Source organism: Ascaphus truei, chromosome 14, assembly GCF_040206685.1.
Source record: "Ascaphus truei isolate aAscTru1 chromosome 14, aAscTru1.hap1, whole genome shotgun sequence".
In the NCBI taxonomy this organism is placed as follows: Eukaryota; Metazoa; Chordata; class Amphibia; order Anura; family Ascaphidae; genus Ascaphus; species Ascaphus truei.
In genome coordinates, this window is record NC_134496.1 from 19181111 (window position 1) to 19199604 (window position 18494).

The 18494-nt window shown below is 46.8% G+C and overlaps 1 protein-coding gene across 4 annotated transcripts in view; it reads right to left on the reverse strand.

Moving 5' to 3' along the window:
• Positions 1-15973, reverse strand: part of LOC142465727 (solute carrier family 22 member 6-B-like) — a 29171-nt gene extending 13198 nt beyond the window's left edge. For 3 of the 4 annotated variants that reach the window (XM_075569972.1, XM_075569971.1, XM_075569973.1), the window contains exons 1-9: positions 15389-15972; positions 15043-15146; positions 14355-14509; positions 13949-14117; positions 13258-13381; positions 12919-13034; positions 12534-12748; positions 9401-9509; positions 9097-9295 (exon numbers count right to left, since the gene is read on the reverse strand). In XM_075569972.1, the coding sequence (XP_075426087.1) occupies positions 9097-9295; positions 9401-9509; positions 12534-12748; positions 12919-13034; positions 13258-13381; positions 13949-14117; positions 14355-14509; positions 15043-15146; positions 15389-15775 (1578 nt within the window). In that variant the 5' untranslated portion in view covers positions 15776-15972. Of the gene's footprint in view, positions 1-9096; positions 9296-9400; positions 9510-12533; positions 12749-12918; positions 13035-13257; positions 13382-13948; positions 14118-14354; positions 14510-15042; positions 15147-15388 lie in introns of all 4 variants that reach the window. The other variant, XM_075569970.1, reaches the window with a different exon arrangement.
• Positions 15974-18494: the final 2521 nt, after the last annotated feature.

An 18494-nucleotide genomic window follows, 5' to 3' on the forward strand; every position in this document is an offset into this window, starting at 1 on the left:
ATAGTCTCAAACACCAGATGTGATGACATATTGTCCTATATATGCAGTACACTGAATCTAATGGGGAAATCACTCCTATTGAATAGAAAGTGATATACTAAACTATTCTCAAAGAATAGGGTATAGAGTGAACCAACAACACAAACCACAGAATGACGACAATAGGACAATAGAAAAGATAACAAAATACAACTAGCTCAAAAACAAAGATAAATATTTAAGGAACACTGATTGGACGGCTATAAAAATGGTAAATGATAATGTGTGTATCAAGGGGGGGACTCCATAAAAAACAATGATGATAATAATTTGTGGTACTGTCCCACAAAACCCAAATGAGAGATACTTAGCCAAAATAGGCAATGAGAGGATATGCTGCTGCACTTGAATAGATGAACCGTAAAAGAAAGAGTTCCAATGCGTAGTAATGTATTAAAAAATACAGTGCGCGCTGTCCTACTTCTTTCACTCTCCATAGTTAGTGTTGTTCTCTTTGCTGCTCCCAATCTCCCGTGATCACCGGGGCAAATCCATGTATACAAAAAAACAAAAAAGGGGCACAAAAGAGAAACAACAACAACAAAGACAAATTTAGTATAACATAATACAATTTTATATGTAAAAATGGAACAAAATACACTTACATAAATGGGTGGATCACAATGATCCAATCATTCAAAAATCCACTGAGGGTCGGGCTCCAATAACCGGAAACCCCGCGATCATACAAAGTCCCAGATGATAAAGGGCAAAGTCCAGCTCAAAGAGTGATAGAAGGGTGCCAGATACAGCTTTCAGTCGGCGTCCTTGTTGAGTTTGGATGGCAGCTTCCACGTCCATCGTCATAGGTGTCCCGTTGCCCATGTATGACTTCACCACAACGCGTTTCGTGTCAGAGCGACACTTCATCAAGGGGTTGGTCCTTTGCTCCCCAAGCTCAAGTTAAATACAAAAGTGTAACGGAGTGCGCACCACAAACAAGGCGTGACCGCGAGGCCGAGGTGGGGATAGATAAACAACACCAATCCACAGACATGTGGGTGCATCCGGAGTGTACATTGTTTGAGGTAGCCGGGTCGGGTTGGGGAGGTCTGGATGGTCAGTGATATTTGGCGAGGTCGGGGTTGGAGAGGTGCGGATCGTAGAATGTGCTTAGCCATGGTCTTTATTGGAGAGGAGCGGATCGTCAAGGTTCTTTGCCGAGGTCGGGATGGAGAGGTGCGGATTGTCGTTGGTAGCCGGGGTCAGGAGTATAGAAGAGCATAGACCGGAAGTGTAGCCAAGGTCAGTGTAACAGGGTCTTATCCCTATTAACAGGCTTGCCTCTAATCCAGCAGTGTGCTGGTTAAATTGCACAGTAGCAATCAGCTAGTCTTCACCTGGCTGATTTGAACTATAGAAAAACCCTGTTCCCAGACACAGGAAGAGGATTCCTTAGTCCACAACTGGGCTGACCTGGGAAACAAACAGAGATTCTTCCTGAGCTCACACATGAGCTGAACCGTGAAACAGACAGCAAAGAGGTTCCTGAGTCTCACAGGTGAGACTAACCGAGGGAACACAGATGTCTTGAGCCTGCCCAAAGAGACTGAACGCTGCCAGCAAGACACAGGGGAAAAGACTTCTAAAACCTGGATGCTGATATATACAGCTAACAAATAAGACTTTTCTTATAAGACTGATTATCTATGTCTATCTAATATATTTATACATATATATATACATATATAAATGTCTCTATGATTTGGGCTGGTGAATCACTGGGCTTACCACGCAGTTAAAGAGAACTGGATTACAAGTGTATATATACTCCAGAGTGGAGCGGATTTTGTTTGCTGATTTACATGTTTGCTGTGTTTAAAGCGACAGGCGCAATAAAGCCTTATTTTAATTTCACCTTAAAACAGTCTCCTTGCGTACCTCTGCACATGTCCTCTTACAGTCAGGAACAGAGGAAATAGGAACCAGAGAGCAAGAAAAGACTAGGGAGGCAAGGGTAGCAGTGAACACTTCACTAGTAGGAAGGTTTATGCTCAGCCGATGAGCCAGTGGGCCAGCTGAGCATGTAAAGGACACAAGGACCAATAAAGTAAAGGCAAGAGGAGGTGCGTCAACAAGCGTGACCGTGATAGGCCGGCAGGGTGCAGGAGACAGGTGTGGGAGGATAACAGAAGAAAGTAGATGACGCACCTCGTGCGCGCGTTGTGTGCACCACGTGTGCGCCGATGACATTGCCATGTGGGCAGAGTCTGGAGTCTGGAGGCGGGACCGGAGGAGATGGTATTTACATCCGCGCGGGATGCGTGCGTACACCTAACCTTGCGCCTGGTCCCAGGAACAGGAAGAGAAGCATCTTAAGTGACAGAAGGAGTGGGGGGCCCAATCACGGGTTGGGGTGAGTGCTGAGTGCGCGGCGCGTATCATGGATCCTGACATTACCCCCCAACCCCCTTCAAGAGCGACCTCCGGGTGTCTCAGGAACGGCTTGTGTGGATACTTTGCATGGAAGATCCAGACAAGCCAGGAGGCATGAAGACGGTGGTGAGGAACCCAGGACCGTTCCTTGGGTCCGAAACCCCTCCAGTGTACCAGATACTGGATCGTGGAGATCCCCTGGAAATCGTGGAGTCCAAGATCGACTGAACCTCGTACTCCAGTTGACCCTTTACGAGGAGGAATCAGGAAAGCGAGGATCCCGGATAGCTGGTTTCAGCAGGAACACATGAAAGACCGAGGGGATCCTCATGGAGGGAGGAAGGCGTAGATGGTATGCAACCGGGTTGACCTTTTCCTTAATAGTATATGGTCCAATGAACCTTGGTGCCAGTTTCAGTGTAGAGACCTTGAGCCGGATATTTTTAGAAGTCAACCACACCCTGTCTCGTGGTTTGAATTCATGAATCCTCCTTCGGTGACGGTCCGCCTGCGCCTTTTGTCTAGCAGTTGCCTTCTGAGGTTCTCGTCGATCCCTTTCCACGAATTCTGAAGACCACAAATTCTGTCGTTTGCTGCCGGTACCCCAGAACTGGGTGTGGTGATGGGTAGGAGAGATGGGTGGAACCCATAATTAATGAAGAAGGGTGACTCCATGGTTGATTTATTGCGCAAATTGTTGTGTGCGAACTCAGCACAGGGAAGGTCAGACCAGTCATCTTGGGTGTCTGAGACGAAACAACGAATATATTGCTCCAGTGACTGGTTGGTTCGCTCTGTCTGACCGTTGGTTTGGGGATGATAACCCGAAGAAAAATGTGACATATTCCTAGTTGCTGGCAGAAGGAACGCCAGAACTTGGATATGAACTTTGAGCCTCTATCGGAAACGACTACCAGTGGTACCCCATGGAGGCGAAAAATTTCCTTGATAAAGATGTCTGCCAATTTGGGAGAGTTGGGAAGATCTTTCAATGAAATAAAGTGAGACTGCTTGGAAAAGCGGTCTACCACAACTAAGATGGTGTTCATCCCTTTAGACATGGGCAGTTCCACTATGAAGTCCATAGACAGGTGTGTCCATGGACAGTCCGGGATGGGAAGCGATCGAAGGAGTCCAGGTGGTTTGTTCCGGGCAGTTTTATTATGAGCACATGTCGAGCAAGCAGCAATGAATTCTTTAATGTCCTTTTGCATGCCGGGCCACCAAAAGTCCACTCCACAAGATCGGTGGTTCTTCTAGTACCTGGATGTCCAGATGATTTGGAAGAATTACCCCATTCAAGAACCATCCTCTGATGAGGTGGAGAGGTAAACAATCGCCCAGCAGGAACTTCAAGACCTTCAGGAATGTGGGACTGATCTTGTACAATCTCTCTCAAGGCATCAAAGGTGTTGGCGGAAAGTATGTATTTAGAAGGGAGTATAGTTTCCTGACAATCCTCGATTTTGTCGTCTACCAGAAGCTGACGGGAGAGAGCATCGGCCTTGACATTTTTCGAACCCGAAAGAAAAGAAATAATAAAATTGAAATGGGAAAAGAAAACGACCACCGGGCTTGTCGAGCCCCTAAGCGTTGAGCGCCCTCGAGTAAGTTCTTGTGGTCGGTCAAGATGGTAATAGGATTCTCCGTGCCTTCCAACAGATGTCTCAATTCCTCTAGAGCTGGCTTGATGGCTAGGAGTTCCCGGTTACCCACGTCAGCTGGAGAATTTTTTTTTAAGAATAAAGCACAGGGATGGAGTCTGGCTTGAGGATTCCTTCTCTGTGACAGAATATCTCCGGCCCAGATGCGACCAGGCATATAAAAGACTCTGCGGAATTCCCGGGTGAATTGTCCGATATCCTGAGTCAGATCCAATCTTTGTTCCCAGATGGGGGAAGCCCAGGCTAGGGCATCATCGGTGAGTAGCGATATAATGTACGCCACCTTGGATCTTTGAGAAATGAATCGAGAAGGCATTAGCTTGAACTGTATGAAACATTGATTCAAAAAGCCCTGGCACCCATGGGGGTTGCCACTATAACAGTTGGGTTTAGGAAGTCAGGGTTCACAAGACGAGGACATGGGCATAGAAACTATAGTAGCAGAAGGCCCCGAAGGGACAGGACTAGGAAGAGGGGCTTGCGCCCGGTCAGTGAGAGACATGAGATTCTGTTGCAATAAATCCATGCGATAGTCATTCTGTTCTAAATACTTTTCAATTTTAGAAAACATGCTGGCGTGCGTGCTCAAGACTCGCCCCACCTCAGCGAGGTCAATGTTTGTTGGGCTGAGCATACTGTAACATAGTGCCCACCAAAAATAAGGTGTGACAGCGAGGCCGAGGTGGGGATAGATAAACAACACCAACCCACAGCCGCATGGGCACGTCTGGAGTGTAGATTGGTTGGGATTGAAGAGTTCTGGATCATAGAAGGTGCTTAGCCGAGGTCGGGATTGGAGAGGAGCGAATCATCGAGGTACTTTGCCGAGGTCGGGATGGAGAGGTGCGGATCGTTGTTGGTAGCCGGGGTCAGGAGTATAGAAGAGCGGAGTCCGGAAGAGTAGCCAAGGTCAGGAACAGAGGAACTAGGAACCAGAGAGCAAGACAAGACTGTGGAGGCAAGGGTAGCAGTGAACACTTCGCTAGTAGGAAGGTTTATCTTCAGCCAATGAGCCAGTGGGCCGGCTGAGCATATAAAGGACACAAGGACCAATAAGGTAAAGGCAAGAGGAGGTGCGTCAATAAGCATGACTGTGATAGGCCGGCAGGGTGCAGGAGACAGGTGTGGGGAGGATCCCAGAAGAAAGTAGATGACGCAGCTCATGCGCGCGTTGAACGTGCACTGTATGTGCACGCTACGCGCCGATGATGTAGCCATGTGGGCGGAGTCTGGAGGCGGGACCGGAGGAGATGGTATTTACATCCGTTCGGCTGGTCACAGGAGCAGGAAGAGAAACATCATGAGTGACGGAAGGAGCAGGGGGCCCGATCCCGGGTTGGGGTGAGTGCTGAGTGCGCCGATCTTAGCAGATAATTTATTCATAGCCGTCCAATTAGCGTTTACCCAATAGTATCACTGCCCAACAATTAGGCGAAAAAAGATCATAAAACCTTAAAACATTGACAGTATGACATCTATTACCACTAACTTCTGAAAAACGAACCACAAATAATGAAAATACAAAATGAACTGATGATTAAAACATATACAACATAATACCACAATAAACATAAACACGTAACCTATCATATAAATGAATAGCTGACTAAAAAATAAAAAATATATAGATGTAGTATAATACCATCAATACATCATTAAAAAAAGTCTATAAAGACATAAGATAAATAAAAAAACTGTGGAAAATCCTTTACCGTTAGCATGGATAATAACCCATTTTTTTACAATGGGTTATGAATTATAACCCACAGTTATATTTGGACTTAAGAAAGATAAACACTTGTCCTTTAAAAATATCAATTTCTTAGATGATACATTGAACTACTTGGCAAATGAGTATTTACCTAAATGTTTTATCTTTAATGAAATATATTCCCACTATCTTTATAAAGCACTAGCTGAGAGACCCGGCGTTGCCCGGGATGTAATGTTCCCGTTCCTCTCTCTCCTCCCCCCTCTCTCTGTTTGTCCCCCATTCACATCAATCCAGTCCCCCCCCTCCCTCCCTCCTTTACAGCTTCATGTAGCGTGTGTGCGTCAGTCACTGTGTGTTTGCTCGCGCGTCAGTGAGTCTGAGGCAGAAACACAAACACACACAGACTGACTGACGCACACACAGTCAGTGTGTGCGTGCGTCAGTCAGGCTTTGTGTGCGCGTCAGTCAGTGTGTGCGTGCGTGCGGCAGTCAGTGTGTGCGTGCGTGCGGCAGTCAGTCAGTGTGTGCGCGCGGGGCGTCAAAGGCAGGGGGGGGCGTCAAAGGCAGGGGGGGGCGTCAAAGGGAGGGGGGGGGCGTCAAAGGGAGGGGGGGGGGCGTCAAAGGGAGGGGGGGGGGCGTCAAAGGGAGGGGGGGGGCGTCAAAGGGAGGGGGGGGGGCGTCAAAGGGAGGGGGGGGGCGTCAAAGGGAGGGGGGGGGCGTCAAAGGGAGGGGGGGGCGTAAAAGGGAGGGGGGGGGCGTCAAAGGGAGGGGGGGGCGTCAAAGGGAGGGGGGGGCGCCTCAAAGGCATGGATTCCTCCCCCTGCATTTCCTGCAGTGGACAGGAGGGGGGGGGGGCAGTGGACAGGAGGGGGGGGGCAGTGGACAGGAGGGGGGGGCAGTGGACAGGAGGGAGGGGGCAGTGGACAGGAGGGGGGGGGCAGTGGACAGGAGGGGGGGGGCAGTGGACAGGAGGGGGGGGCAGTGGACAGGAGGGGGGGGGCAGTGGACAGGAGGGGGGGGGGCAGTGGACAGGAGGGGGGGGGGCAGTGGACAGGAGGGGGGGCAGTGGACAGGAGGGGGGGGCAGTGGACAGGAGCGGGGGCAGTGGACAGGAGGGGGGGGCAGTGGACAGGAGGGGGGGGCAGTGGACAGGAGGGGGGGGCAGTGGACAGGAGGGGGGGGGCAGTGGACAGGAGGGAGGGGGCAGTGGACAGGAGGGGGGGGGCAGTGGACAGGAGGGGGGGGGCAGTGGACAGGAGGGGGGGCAGTGGACAGGAGGGGGGGCAGTGGACAGGAGGGGGGGGCAGTGGACAGGAGGGGGGGGGCAGTGGACAGGAGGGGGGGGGCAGTGGACAGGAGGGGGGGGGGCAGTGGACAGGAGGGGGGACAGGAGGGGGGACGCAGTGGACAGGAGGGGGGACGCAGTGGACAGGAGGGGGGGGCAGTGGACAGGAGGGGGGGGCAGTGGATAGGAGGGGGGGGCAGTGGACAGTGACACACACACACACACACACACACACACACCTCAGTTGATGCGCCCTTTCTCAGTTCCGTTTGGCGCCGGAGGTGGGGAGCGACACCTACCTGTACTTCCGGGCGCCGCCACCGTCTGACTCGGCGCCGCGAGGGAGGAAGGGGGTCCGCCATCTTACGCGCCGCGTGGCAGCTGCGGGAAGCGAGGTGATTTGGAGCGGGGAGGGGGGAGAGGTGATTTGGAGCGGGGAGAGGTGATTTGGAGCGGGGAGAGGTGATTTGGAGCGGGGAGAGGTGATTTGGAGCGGTGAGGGGGAGAGGTGATTTGGAGCGGTGAGGGGGGAGAGGTGATGCCGCTGGGGAGGGGGAAAGGTGATTTGGAGCGGGGAGGGGGAGAGGTGATGCCGCTGGGGAGGGGGAGAGGTGATGCCGCTGGGGAGGGGGAAGAGGTGATGCCGCTGGGGAGGGGGAAGAGGTGATGCCGCTGGGGAGGGGGAAGAGGTGATGCCGCTGGGGAGGGGGAAGAGGTGATGCCGCTGGGGAGGGGGAAGAGGTGATGCCGCTGGGGAGGGGGAAGAGGTGATGCCGCTGGGGAGGGGGAAGAGGTGATGCCGCTAGGGAGGGGGAAGAGGTGATGCCGCTGGGGAGGGGGAAGAGGTGATGCCGCTGGGGAGGGGGAAAAGGTGATTTGGAGAGGGGAGAGAGGGGAGAGAGGTGTGTGTGTGTGTGTGTGTGTGTGTGTGTGTGTGTGTGTGTGTGTGTGTGTGTGTGTGTGTGTGTGTGTTTTATTTATTTTTTTGGACCTTTGGCCCGTCACTCCGCCTCAGGCCAATGAGAGGTGTGGGGGGCGGGCCAAGGGGGTGGTGTGAGTGTGTGAGGCCAATGAGAGGTGTGCGGGGGCGGGCGGGCCAAGGGACCAATGAGATTGCCGCTAGGGACACCGGACATCCAGCAGGCAGGCAAACATACAGTGCTTTCACTAATATAGTATAAGATAAAGTTAAGAAAATCTGTCCTGCAGGGAGAGGCGACAGGGAGGTGTGTCAGCGGCGTAGCCAAAGATGTCACAGAGCTGGTTCGCCCTTATTGGGCAAACCGCTCACGTGACCCGGCCGACGCGCGGCAAATTCAAACAAGTTTGTCGCGCGAAGTAACGGTCTCCTTGGCGCGCATGTGTGCACTACTGTATGCACATGCCCATTGGCTTCCATTGTTTTGCTTTTGGCGCGAGCGTTGTTGCTTGTGCCGTAGCAACAACTATGGACGCAGCATGCTATGGAGTAATAGGAGGAGTTATAGGGATCGGTTATATGGAGCAATAGGAGGATTTATAGGGAGCGGTTATATGTAGTAATAGGAATAGTTATAGGAAGCGGTTATATGGAGTAATAGGAATAGTTATAGGAAGCGGTTATATGGGGCAACAGAAGGAGTTATAGCGTACGGTTATATTGATTAATAGGAGGAGTTATAAGGAGCGGTTATATGGGGCAAAAGGAGGAGTTATAGGGAGCGGTTATATGGGGCAAAAGGAGGAGTTATAGGGAGCGGTTATATGGGGCAAAAGGAGGAGTTATAGGGTGCAGTTATATGGGGTAATAGGAGGAGCTATAGGGAGGGGTTATATGGGGCAATAGGAGGAGTTATAGGGAGCAGTTTAATGGAGTAATAGGAGGAGTTATAGGGAGCGGTTTAATGGAGTAATAGAAGGAGTTGTAGGGAGCGGTTTAATGGAGTAATAGGAGGAGTTATAGGGAGTGGTTTAATGGAGTAATAGGAGGAGTTATAGGGAGTAAAAGGAGGAGTTATAGGGAGGGGTTACATACTGACCTCCACCTCCTCTATGGTCTCAGGCAGAGCGAAACCAAGTGTCTCTGGAAGCAAACAGGCAGCAATACCGGAAATGATGGGACAGCTGCCGTAAATAATGAGTGGGAGGTGATGGTAATAATCTGCGGTCATCTGAACCAGTGGAGCAATGATACCACCCAGCCGTGCCATCATTGTACCCAGTCCCATGCCTGACTGTCTGCAAAGGAGAGGGTGATACAGTGACACAGGCAGAAGAGAGCTATGGGACATCTATTCTGCCCCTCCCACTCGGGAGTGACATGTTGACAGATGGGTCCTTTACCTGATGACAGTTGGGTACAATTCTCCGGTGTACAGAAACAGACAGTTGAACGATGCAGCCAGACATCCCTTCCCAAAAACAGCCATGGAGGTTCGCACATTTTGAAACTCTAGGACAGACACATGCTGACTGTCATTAATCATAAGGGTCATGAACTATAACTGTCACTAATAATAATTGTCACTCACCACTACTGTTCTGTCAAGAGAGGATAGTCAGTAACCAGCTCTGTCTTACTGCCCTGTTTCTCACTTCAGGTTGAGTGTTTCCCTATAGGTTTAATTATCCAAACCATGCTCCATTGTACCTGCCCCTCTCTGGCGACCTCTTTAAAGAGTCATCAAAGACTTCCTTTGTCCTTGTGGAGATGGGACCTCTAGAACTGAGCTCAGGAATCTAGGGCCCAGATCCAAAGAGGTCTGATTACTCAGTGCTAATTATGGGCGTTATGTTTCCTCAGGTTAACACAGACCCACAAACCTAATTATATGAAAAAATAACTGCAGTTGTAGATCTTATGAGAAGAGGCTTAAAACCATGTTAATTTAGCACTACTTTGTGTTAGCTTCAAATAACATTGTATTGTATTGTATTGTATGTCTTTATTTATATAGCGCCATAAATGTACATAGCGCTTCACAGTAGTAATACATATAATATACATAACAAATAATATAAATAACAGGTCATGGGAATAAGTGCTTCAGACATAAAAGTAACATTAAGGAAGAGGAGTCCCTGCTCCGAGGAGCTTACAATCTAATTGGTAGGTAGGGAGAACGTACAGAGACAGTAGGAGGGAAATCTAGTAAGTGCGTCTGCAGGGGGCCAAGCTTTATGTATCATGTGTCCAGGATTATCCAGTGCTATTCATATGCTTCTTTAAGCAGATGTGTCTTAAGGTGGGTCTTAAAGGTGGATAGAGAGGGTGCTAGTCGGGTATTGAGGGGAAGGGCATTCCAGAGGTGTGGGGCAGAAAGTGAGAAAGGTTTAAGGTGGGAGAGAGCTTTAGATACAAAGGGGGTAGAAAGAAGACATCCATGAGAAGAACGCAAGAGTCGGGATAGTGCATAGCGAGAAATTAGGGCTGAGATGTAAGGAGGGGCAGGGCATGGCTGGTGTTAAGTATGTCTTACCTAAAGGTGGCGTTATGCACATCCAGAAATATGGGACCTTGAAATATGGGTTTTGCTGGAGAGGGAAAGGGAGAGGGATACCTGTGCAACACTATGTGGAGACATACTTGTGCACAACACTGAACACACCTGAGATACTTGGGATATATGCTAATATGGATATGCAAAGCATATTTAAATGTTTCAAATCAGCATATAGCCCAGGTATCCCAGGTGTATTCAGTTTTATTCACAGGTATCTCTCTCTTTATCCTTTCTCGCGTGAGGAGGGGAAGAGAGCAGGCAGGGAGGCACCGGCGAAAAGATTGTACACTCCTAATTTAGATTACCCTTCTTTGTTCTGTCACTAAGTAACTATAGTTAATCCTATGTTCCTTATCTTTTAAGACCCATCTCTATTGTATTGTCTTTTAACACTATTTAACTAACCTTTGATTCCAAACTATTTACTTTAATTTTATCAAGCCGCCTATGAACTTCTTCCTCAGTTAACCAATTTTTCGTTAATATAGAGGTTGTGGCTTCCTCCTGCGGCACTACTATTGAAATGGATTCTTCCCTGGTAATCACAGAGGCAAAGAATTTGTTTAATACAGTACCTCTGCTTTTTTCTTATCAGTAATTTGAGATAATCTCACACTGAAAGGATACTATATTTTCTTTTCTAATTTTTTTGTTATTAAGGTACTTAAATAATTTTTCAGGATAGATCTTACGTTCCATTGCAATCCTTTTTTTTATTATTATCAATTTTTGCTAAGTTGATTGCCCTTTGGCAATTTTCGTTACATTCATTATAATTCTGATACGATGTCTCCGTCCCTTCTGACTTCAAGAATCTAAACGCCTGCCTCTTCTTTTCCATTTCCTCCCGTACCTGTTTATTTAGCCAAATTGGTTTTGACTTATTTATTTTATATTTATTACCCAAGGGTATACACTGATGTGTGCTTTTTAAATGTTTTAAAGACTGCCCATTTATCTTCTACATTTTCCCTGCAAAAACATCATCCCAATGTATTTCTTGTAGATTAGTCCTCAATTTATTAAAATCTGCCTTTCTAAAGTTTAAGGTCTTTGTTGAAACAAAGTAATCTGTTTTTTTATAATTTATTTCAAATGAGACCATGTTATCATCCCTGTTACCCAAAAGTTCCAGCACTTGAATATTTGTTATTACTTCTACATTGTTTGATATTACCAAATCCAGTATTGCCCCTCTCCTGGTTGGTTCCTCAATAATTTGGGTAATATAATTGTCTTTAAGCACCCCCAAAAACCTGTTTCCTTTTGTTGTAATGCTAATCTCATTGCCCCAGTCTATGTCTGGATAATTAAAATCAGCCATTATGAAAACATGACCCAGCTTTGATGCCTTCTCAATTTGCAAAAAGTATTTTAGCTTCCTCAATCTCACAGATATTTGATGGTTTATAGCATATTCCCACAAATATTTTCTTTAAACTTTTACCTCCACTGCTAATTTTTAGCCACAAGGTGTCTACATTTTCATTATTCCCTTCATTAACATCTTCCCTTATAATAGGTTTTAGATCCGGTTTAACATATAAACATACACCACCACCTCATCTATTTGCTTGATCCTTCCAAAAAAGGGAATACCCCTCTAAATGAATTGCCCAGTCATGAGTTTTATCCCACCATGTTTCAGTAATCCCTATGATATTGCTCCCTTGTAGCTATTTGTAGCAAGCTCCCCCATTTTATCTGTCAGGCTTCTTGCATTAGCAAGCATGGATTTAAGTTTTTTTTTCTAGTCTTTATTATTATCTTATCTTCTCCTGCCTTTCTTCATCAATTAGGTTTAGTCTTTAGAAGTTTTCTTGTATTATCTGTATTTAATATGTATTACTATTAGTATAGTGATCTGTACAATGGTATTACCAACTTCCTATGTCCATCTGGAAATGGGATCTGTAGGACTGGACACTGGGTCTGTCCAATAGTTGGAAAGCTGGCATCATCCGCCTCCTCACCTTGTGGCACAAATATATTGACCAAGATAGCAGTTCCGGCCAGGATCAGGGTGGCAGCTTGCAGGACGCGGCGGCCAACATACGTCATCACAATGTAGGAGACAAATTTGGCCGGGATGTCAACTGCACCGAAGATTACCTGGATAAGGTAGATGTTGAGGCCGAAATATTGCAGGTCCATTGCCAGCCCATAATAGGCAAAGCTGGTGGAGAACCTGAGAGGAGCAGGAGAGAAAGGAGCTGTGGGGCCTTGGATTCTTTCCTTCCCACTGACTTGTCACTCAGTGACACAGAGACAAGGAAGCTATCTCCCATCCAGTCTGTCTCTCCCATAGCAGTGTGACACAATGACACAGACTCATGTTCAGAGCAATTTAGCACTTACCAAGCAGAAGATATACACCAGGATATCCGTCTCACCATAGGTGTCCTAACCAAGTCTACCACAGAATAAGTAGTCTTAACAGCATTGATTTCTCTCTGCATGTTAGACTTAAGAATCTGGAGAGGAGCGAGAGAATTAAACAGATCAAAGCATCACACACTGGTAAAATTATGACATGTATTCACCGCACAGGAACAGCAGGGGCAGCGACAGTGCCAGCTTCTCCCTTACAAATACTGCTACACTATGATGTACACACAACACAGAAAGCATGGGCAGCAGTAGTGCCAGCCTTTCTCTCACACACATACAGTATACACTGCTAATATCCCACTATACCTCCAGTGTGAGATTCTCCCCCTCTTCTTTCTTCCCATTAATCTTGGCTACATTCTTCAGCAACTTGACGGCTTGGTCGGGTTTCCCAGAGAGAACAAGCCAGCGGGCAGACTCGGGTATCCACCTTGGTAAGAAGAGAGAGCGGTATGTTCATCCCATCATCATGACTATCGAGTCTTCCCAAATCTGTTCCAGTGGAGGCCGCCATTTGTTGTGGCAGTTTTAGTCATAATGGCTGGATGCTAAAGGTACCTAATTAGATTTCGGTTTAATTATATGTATGTGTGCATGTGTGGATAAAGTGGGAGATAGAGATATGGAGATGGATGATTGATAGATATACTGCAAATATATGGATGGAAGTTGGATGGATAGATTAATGGAAGGCAGAATGGGTGAATGGAAGGCAAGATGGATATATGTCATGATAGAGTTAGGATGGATTAATGGATTGAATGATGGATGGATGAATTAATACATTGATAGATGGATGAAATGATGGATAGAGGAATGGGTGGATGGATTTTGTGCTGGATGAATAGATAAATGGATAAATTGAAATTGATGGATTAATTGATAGATGGATGAATGTCTGCAGATAGATTCTCCTGTGGTTTCTCTATGGGTTTTGGATCCTCATCCTTTGATGTAAATGCCGAAGGGGGGAGGGGGGAGCAGGGATATATCATACCAGGAATACAAAAAGAAGAAGAAGAATGGCAGAGATGCTGTCAACTGCAGCCAGTGCCAATCCCGGATCAGGAACGCCAGCCCCACCAGGACCAGCTGACCCACGGTATAGCAGTACCCACTGGCTGTGGTAGTGAAGGCACGATTCTCTGTGGGGATCCACTCGACAACTGTAGAGAAACAATGGGTTAATAACAGCTCTCTATATCTCTAACTATTGCTCAATTAAACTGCTCACTAAAACTAATCCTATTTCTCCAAATAACCGCTCCCTATAACTCCTCCTATTGCACCATATAACCTTACTCTATAATTCCTATTGCTTCATAGAACACCTCCCTGCAACAACTATTGCTCCATATAAGTCCTCCTATTGCTCCATATAGCCATCGGATGGTAACACTTACTCAGAGAGTAGGTGTTGAGCAAAATCCCGGAGAGCGCAGTTCCGGTAAGGAAGCGAAAGACACAGTAAAGGATGTAGTTTGGTGCAAACGCCGCACAGGTTCCGCTCACAGCCATCTGCAGGTACGACCAGATATTCAATGGCTTGCGACCGAACCTGCGGTTGAGGAAACATACCCAGTAAGAACATGATTGCTTTCTAATGAGTGAGAATGTCTACTAATGTGTAAGACTGCCTACTAAAGAGTGAAACTACATTCCATTGAGGGAGACTACCTGCCAATGAGTGAGACTGCTTCCCAATGAGTGAGACTGCCATCTAATGAGTGAGACTGCCTATCAATGAGTTTGTCTTCCAATGAGTGAGACTGCTTCCCAATGAGTGAGGCTGCCATTTCATGAGTGAGACTGTCTTACAATGACTGAGACTTCCTTCCAATGAGTAAGATTGCCTTTCAATGAGTGAGATTACCTTTCAATGAGTGAGATTGCCTTCCAATGAGTGAGATTGCCTTCCAATGTTTGAGATTGCCTTCCGATGAAAATAACTGTGATTTATGATTGACACAACCTTCTAATGAATGAGACTGCCTTTTAATGAGTGAGACTCTCTTTCAATGAGTGAGACTGCCCTCCAATTGGTACTGATTTACAATCTGATTTAGCTGGGGACATTTGGTAAAGTCTTACTTGTCTGAGAGACCCCCAAATACGATAGACCCAAATAGCACCCCAGCCATGTAAATAGACTGAGCCAACTGACTCATTCTGCGGAGATCACAGACGAGGTTCCACTGCAAGAAAATAGGGGAGAACCAAGGGTAAAGGTGGAAGGATGGAGAGCGAGGAGGAGGAAGGAGAAAGGGAAGGGAGAGAGAAAAAAGTAGTGGGGAGTGAGTGAGGTTGATAACGAGAGAGAGGAGTGATAGGCAAAGTAGAGATACGGAGAGTGAGAGGAAAGGGTATAGTAGGAGAGAGACACAGAGAAAAAAAAGACAGAGAAAGAGGACATAGGATTTGATGCAAATTCACTCACCTTGGTTATAATTGTAGATGAAAACTCGGTGCGATCGTACACCCAGCCATCTGTGCAGGATTCCATCTTTATGATGCTAACATTAGCAGTAGCGTTGTGTAACATCTGAAGCTGGGGGATAGTGAACCTCATGCAGGTGGAAGTCTTTCCCATGGAATCCATAGGAAGGTAAACCCGTAGCACAACCAGACCCCCTGTAAAATTGCCCCCCACTTTCTCCTCCCACGATCCATTGAGCCTGCAGCGGTGACCAGGAATGGCAGCTGTGAAGTTCTGTATAAGGTTGTGGCTGGCAAACATCAACACAGGGAGGCTCAGTAGGACAACATGTATGATTTGGTAACGTCCCATCCCACCCACCATCACCAAAAGCTCCTGAAAAGCCATGGCTTCTAATATCGCTCAGGTATCCCAGCCGAGGGCTACTTAGAGCATTGAAGCTTGCATACAGCCATAGGATGCTCCCTTAAACCCAGACAGTGGCTGGTTTGGAGGAAAATGCAGTAACAAGCAACCAAGATGTCTCAGTCTAAGGGCATTAAGATGCTCCTCTAGTCCCACTGGAGACAAACAGAAGAATCTGCTGAGAATCATGGTGATTTTATAAAGTCTGGTTAAAGTTTTACCAGGGTTTTGAGGCATTAGAAAGGGTAAAGGGCAACTGAAGGTGAAAAGTATAGGGTCAGGGGAATTAAAAAAAAAAAAAAACACTTCTGAGAATTAAGTTCATTTAGTACTGCATGTCTCTTCCACTGTAGAGTGACACAATAACACAGACAGAAATGTGCTGTAGCACACGTAGTTTGTCTCTCCCCCCAAGAACAGAGCGTACTTTATATATTTGCTTTGTCCACTCCAATAGAAAGATAGATAGACAGACAGAGAGATAGATAGACAGACAGAGAGATAGATAGATAGACAGAGAGATAGACAGAGAGATAGACAGACAGAGAGACCGACAGATAGATAGACAGACAGCAGACAGATAGACAGATAGACAGACAGATAGATACACAGATATGTACACTGATAGATACACAGATATGTACACTGATAGATACACAGATATGTACACTGATAGATAGACAGACAGACAGATCGACTTATAGATAGATAGATTGATACACAGATAGTTAGATTTATAGATAAATAGATTGATACACAGATAGATATACAGGTATATAGATGGGTACACCGACAGATTGCTACACAGATAGATAGCAGACTATCTATCTATCGATCGGTGTACTATCTATATACCTGTATATCTATCTGTGTATCAATCTATCTATAAGTCAGTCTATACTGTAAGTCTATCTATCTGTCTGTCTGTGTAGCTATCTATCAGTGTACCTATGTATATATCTGTATATCTATCTGTGTATCTATCTATCTATCTGTATATCAATCTATCTACACAGTATCTGTATATCAGTGATCAATCTGTGTATCAATCTATCTATCTGTGTTTCAATCAATCTATCTGCATCTCTCTCTCTCTCTCTCTCCCTCTCTCTCTAGTATCTCTCTCTGTATAGAAGGAGCGGCTCAGTGAGTAAAGACTAAGCAGTGATAAGTCATTCTAAGAGCGATAAAGGTGTTTTATGACCGATACTGCGTGCAGTGCGATTCACAAAGAAGTGATAACACCGCAGTATCGCTCTTAAAAGACATTTTTTCAGGGGGGAAAAAGCCAGTGAAAAAAGAAACGTCCGATCAGGCAAAAAATAGTTTGATTCACTTAGCAGTGATAAGTGTATCGCACATTATTAGCATGCCAGAGTTTTACAGCAGCTAAAGGCTGGCGCGAAAGAAATGGAGACAGTTAGAAAATCATTGTTTACCTTTTTTTCAGCACACCATTAATACAACGGGCCGGCGGGTGTCTGTGGGCCCTCGGGTGATCCCCGCAGGTGTCTGAGGCGCTCGGGTAATCCCTGCAGGTGGTCCGGGGGTCCCCGCTGGCCTGCGGTACCAATCGTATGCCCAAAAAAACACAAAGGCCAATACTTTTAAATAAATACACCCACCGCCCCACCCCATAACACATACAGTACAATAATGGGCAAAATTACTATTATCCAGATATGGATAATAGTGCATTGGCCCATTTAAAATACATTAAGCAGCAGAAATAAAGTAAATCTTGCACTCACTCCTGCAAGGATCCCACGATGAAGGCCGTCCTCATCCTCATCACCGCCCATGTCCTCCGTTGCCACAAATAATACAGTACAATAACAAATACAATTTAATGTCCCCATATCCATTAATCACCTTAGTGGTTAGTAACCGCTATAGTAATTAAGGGGTTAACCGACCCTCTCCCACTACCCACCCAGGAGGCCTAACCACCCTCCCCAGGCAACTACCTCCACCCTTCATCCATTCATTGGTACAGTGGGTACATCATGCTCATATAATATGGGCATCATTTACCACTATAGCAAGAAATGGTGAAGGAATAAAAAACAGGCCCAAATAAAACACATTCCACTGCATTCCATTCCACGTTCCATTCCATTGGGGCAGGTGGGGGAGGGGGTGTATTTATTTCCCGATTTTGTAATTAATTTTTTTAAACACAGGATTGGTACCGCAGACCAGCGAGGACCCCCGTACACCTGCAGGGACCACCCGAGGGCCCACGGACACCCACGGGGACCACCCGAGGCCCCCCCACCGGCCTATAGTAACATTCCTATGCTTTGAGCCGCTTTGATTTCTGCTTCACGAGTTACAGGCACCGATATGGGGCATCGGATGCCAAGGTCGCCGCCATTTTTAAAGCGTCCGCGTCACATGACGCGGGAGATTTAAATAATGGAGGAGATAACGGCGCCCCATTTCTAGGCCTGTATCTCGGGAAGCAGGGGGTCCCCGAGGTTGTAAACAATGCGGTTTATCTCAGGAGACCCCCTGCTCCCGGACACTATTAATAAAAATTACATTAATGCAGCTTCATTATCATAGCGGATATCCGCTACTGTAATGAATTATTTTTTGTTATGTGTGTTTTGATACTGGTGTACATGAGCAGGGGTCTCCTGAGCTGGACCGCATTGGTTTCAGCCTCAGGGACCCCCTACTTCATGAGATGCAGGCC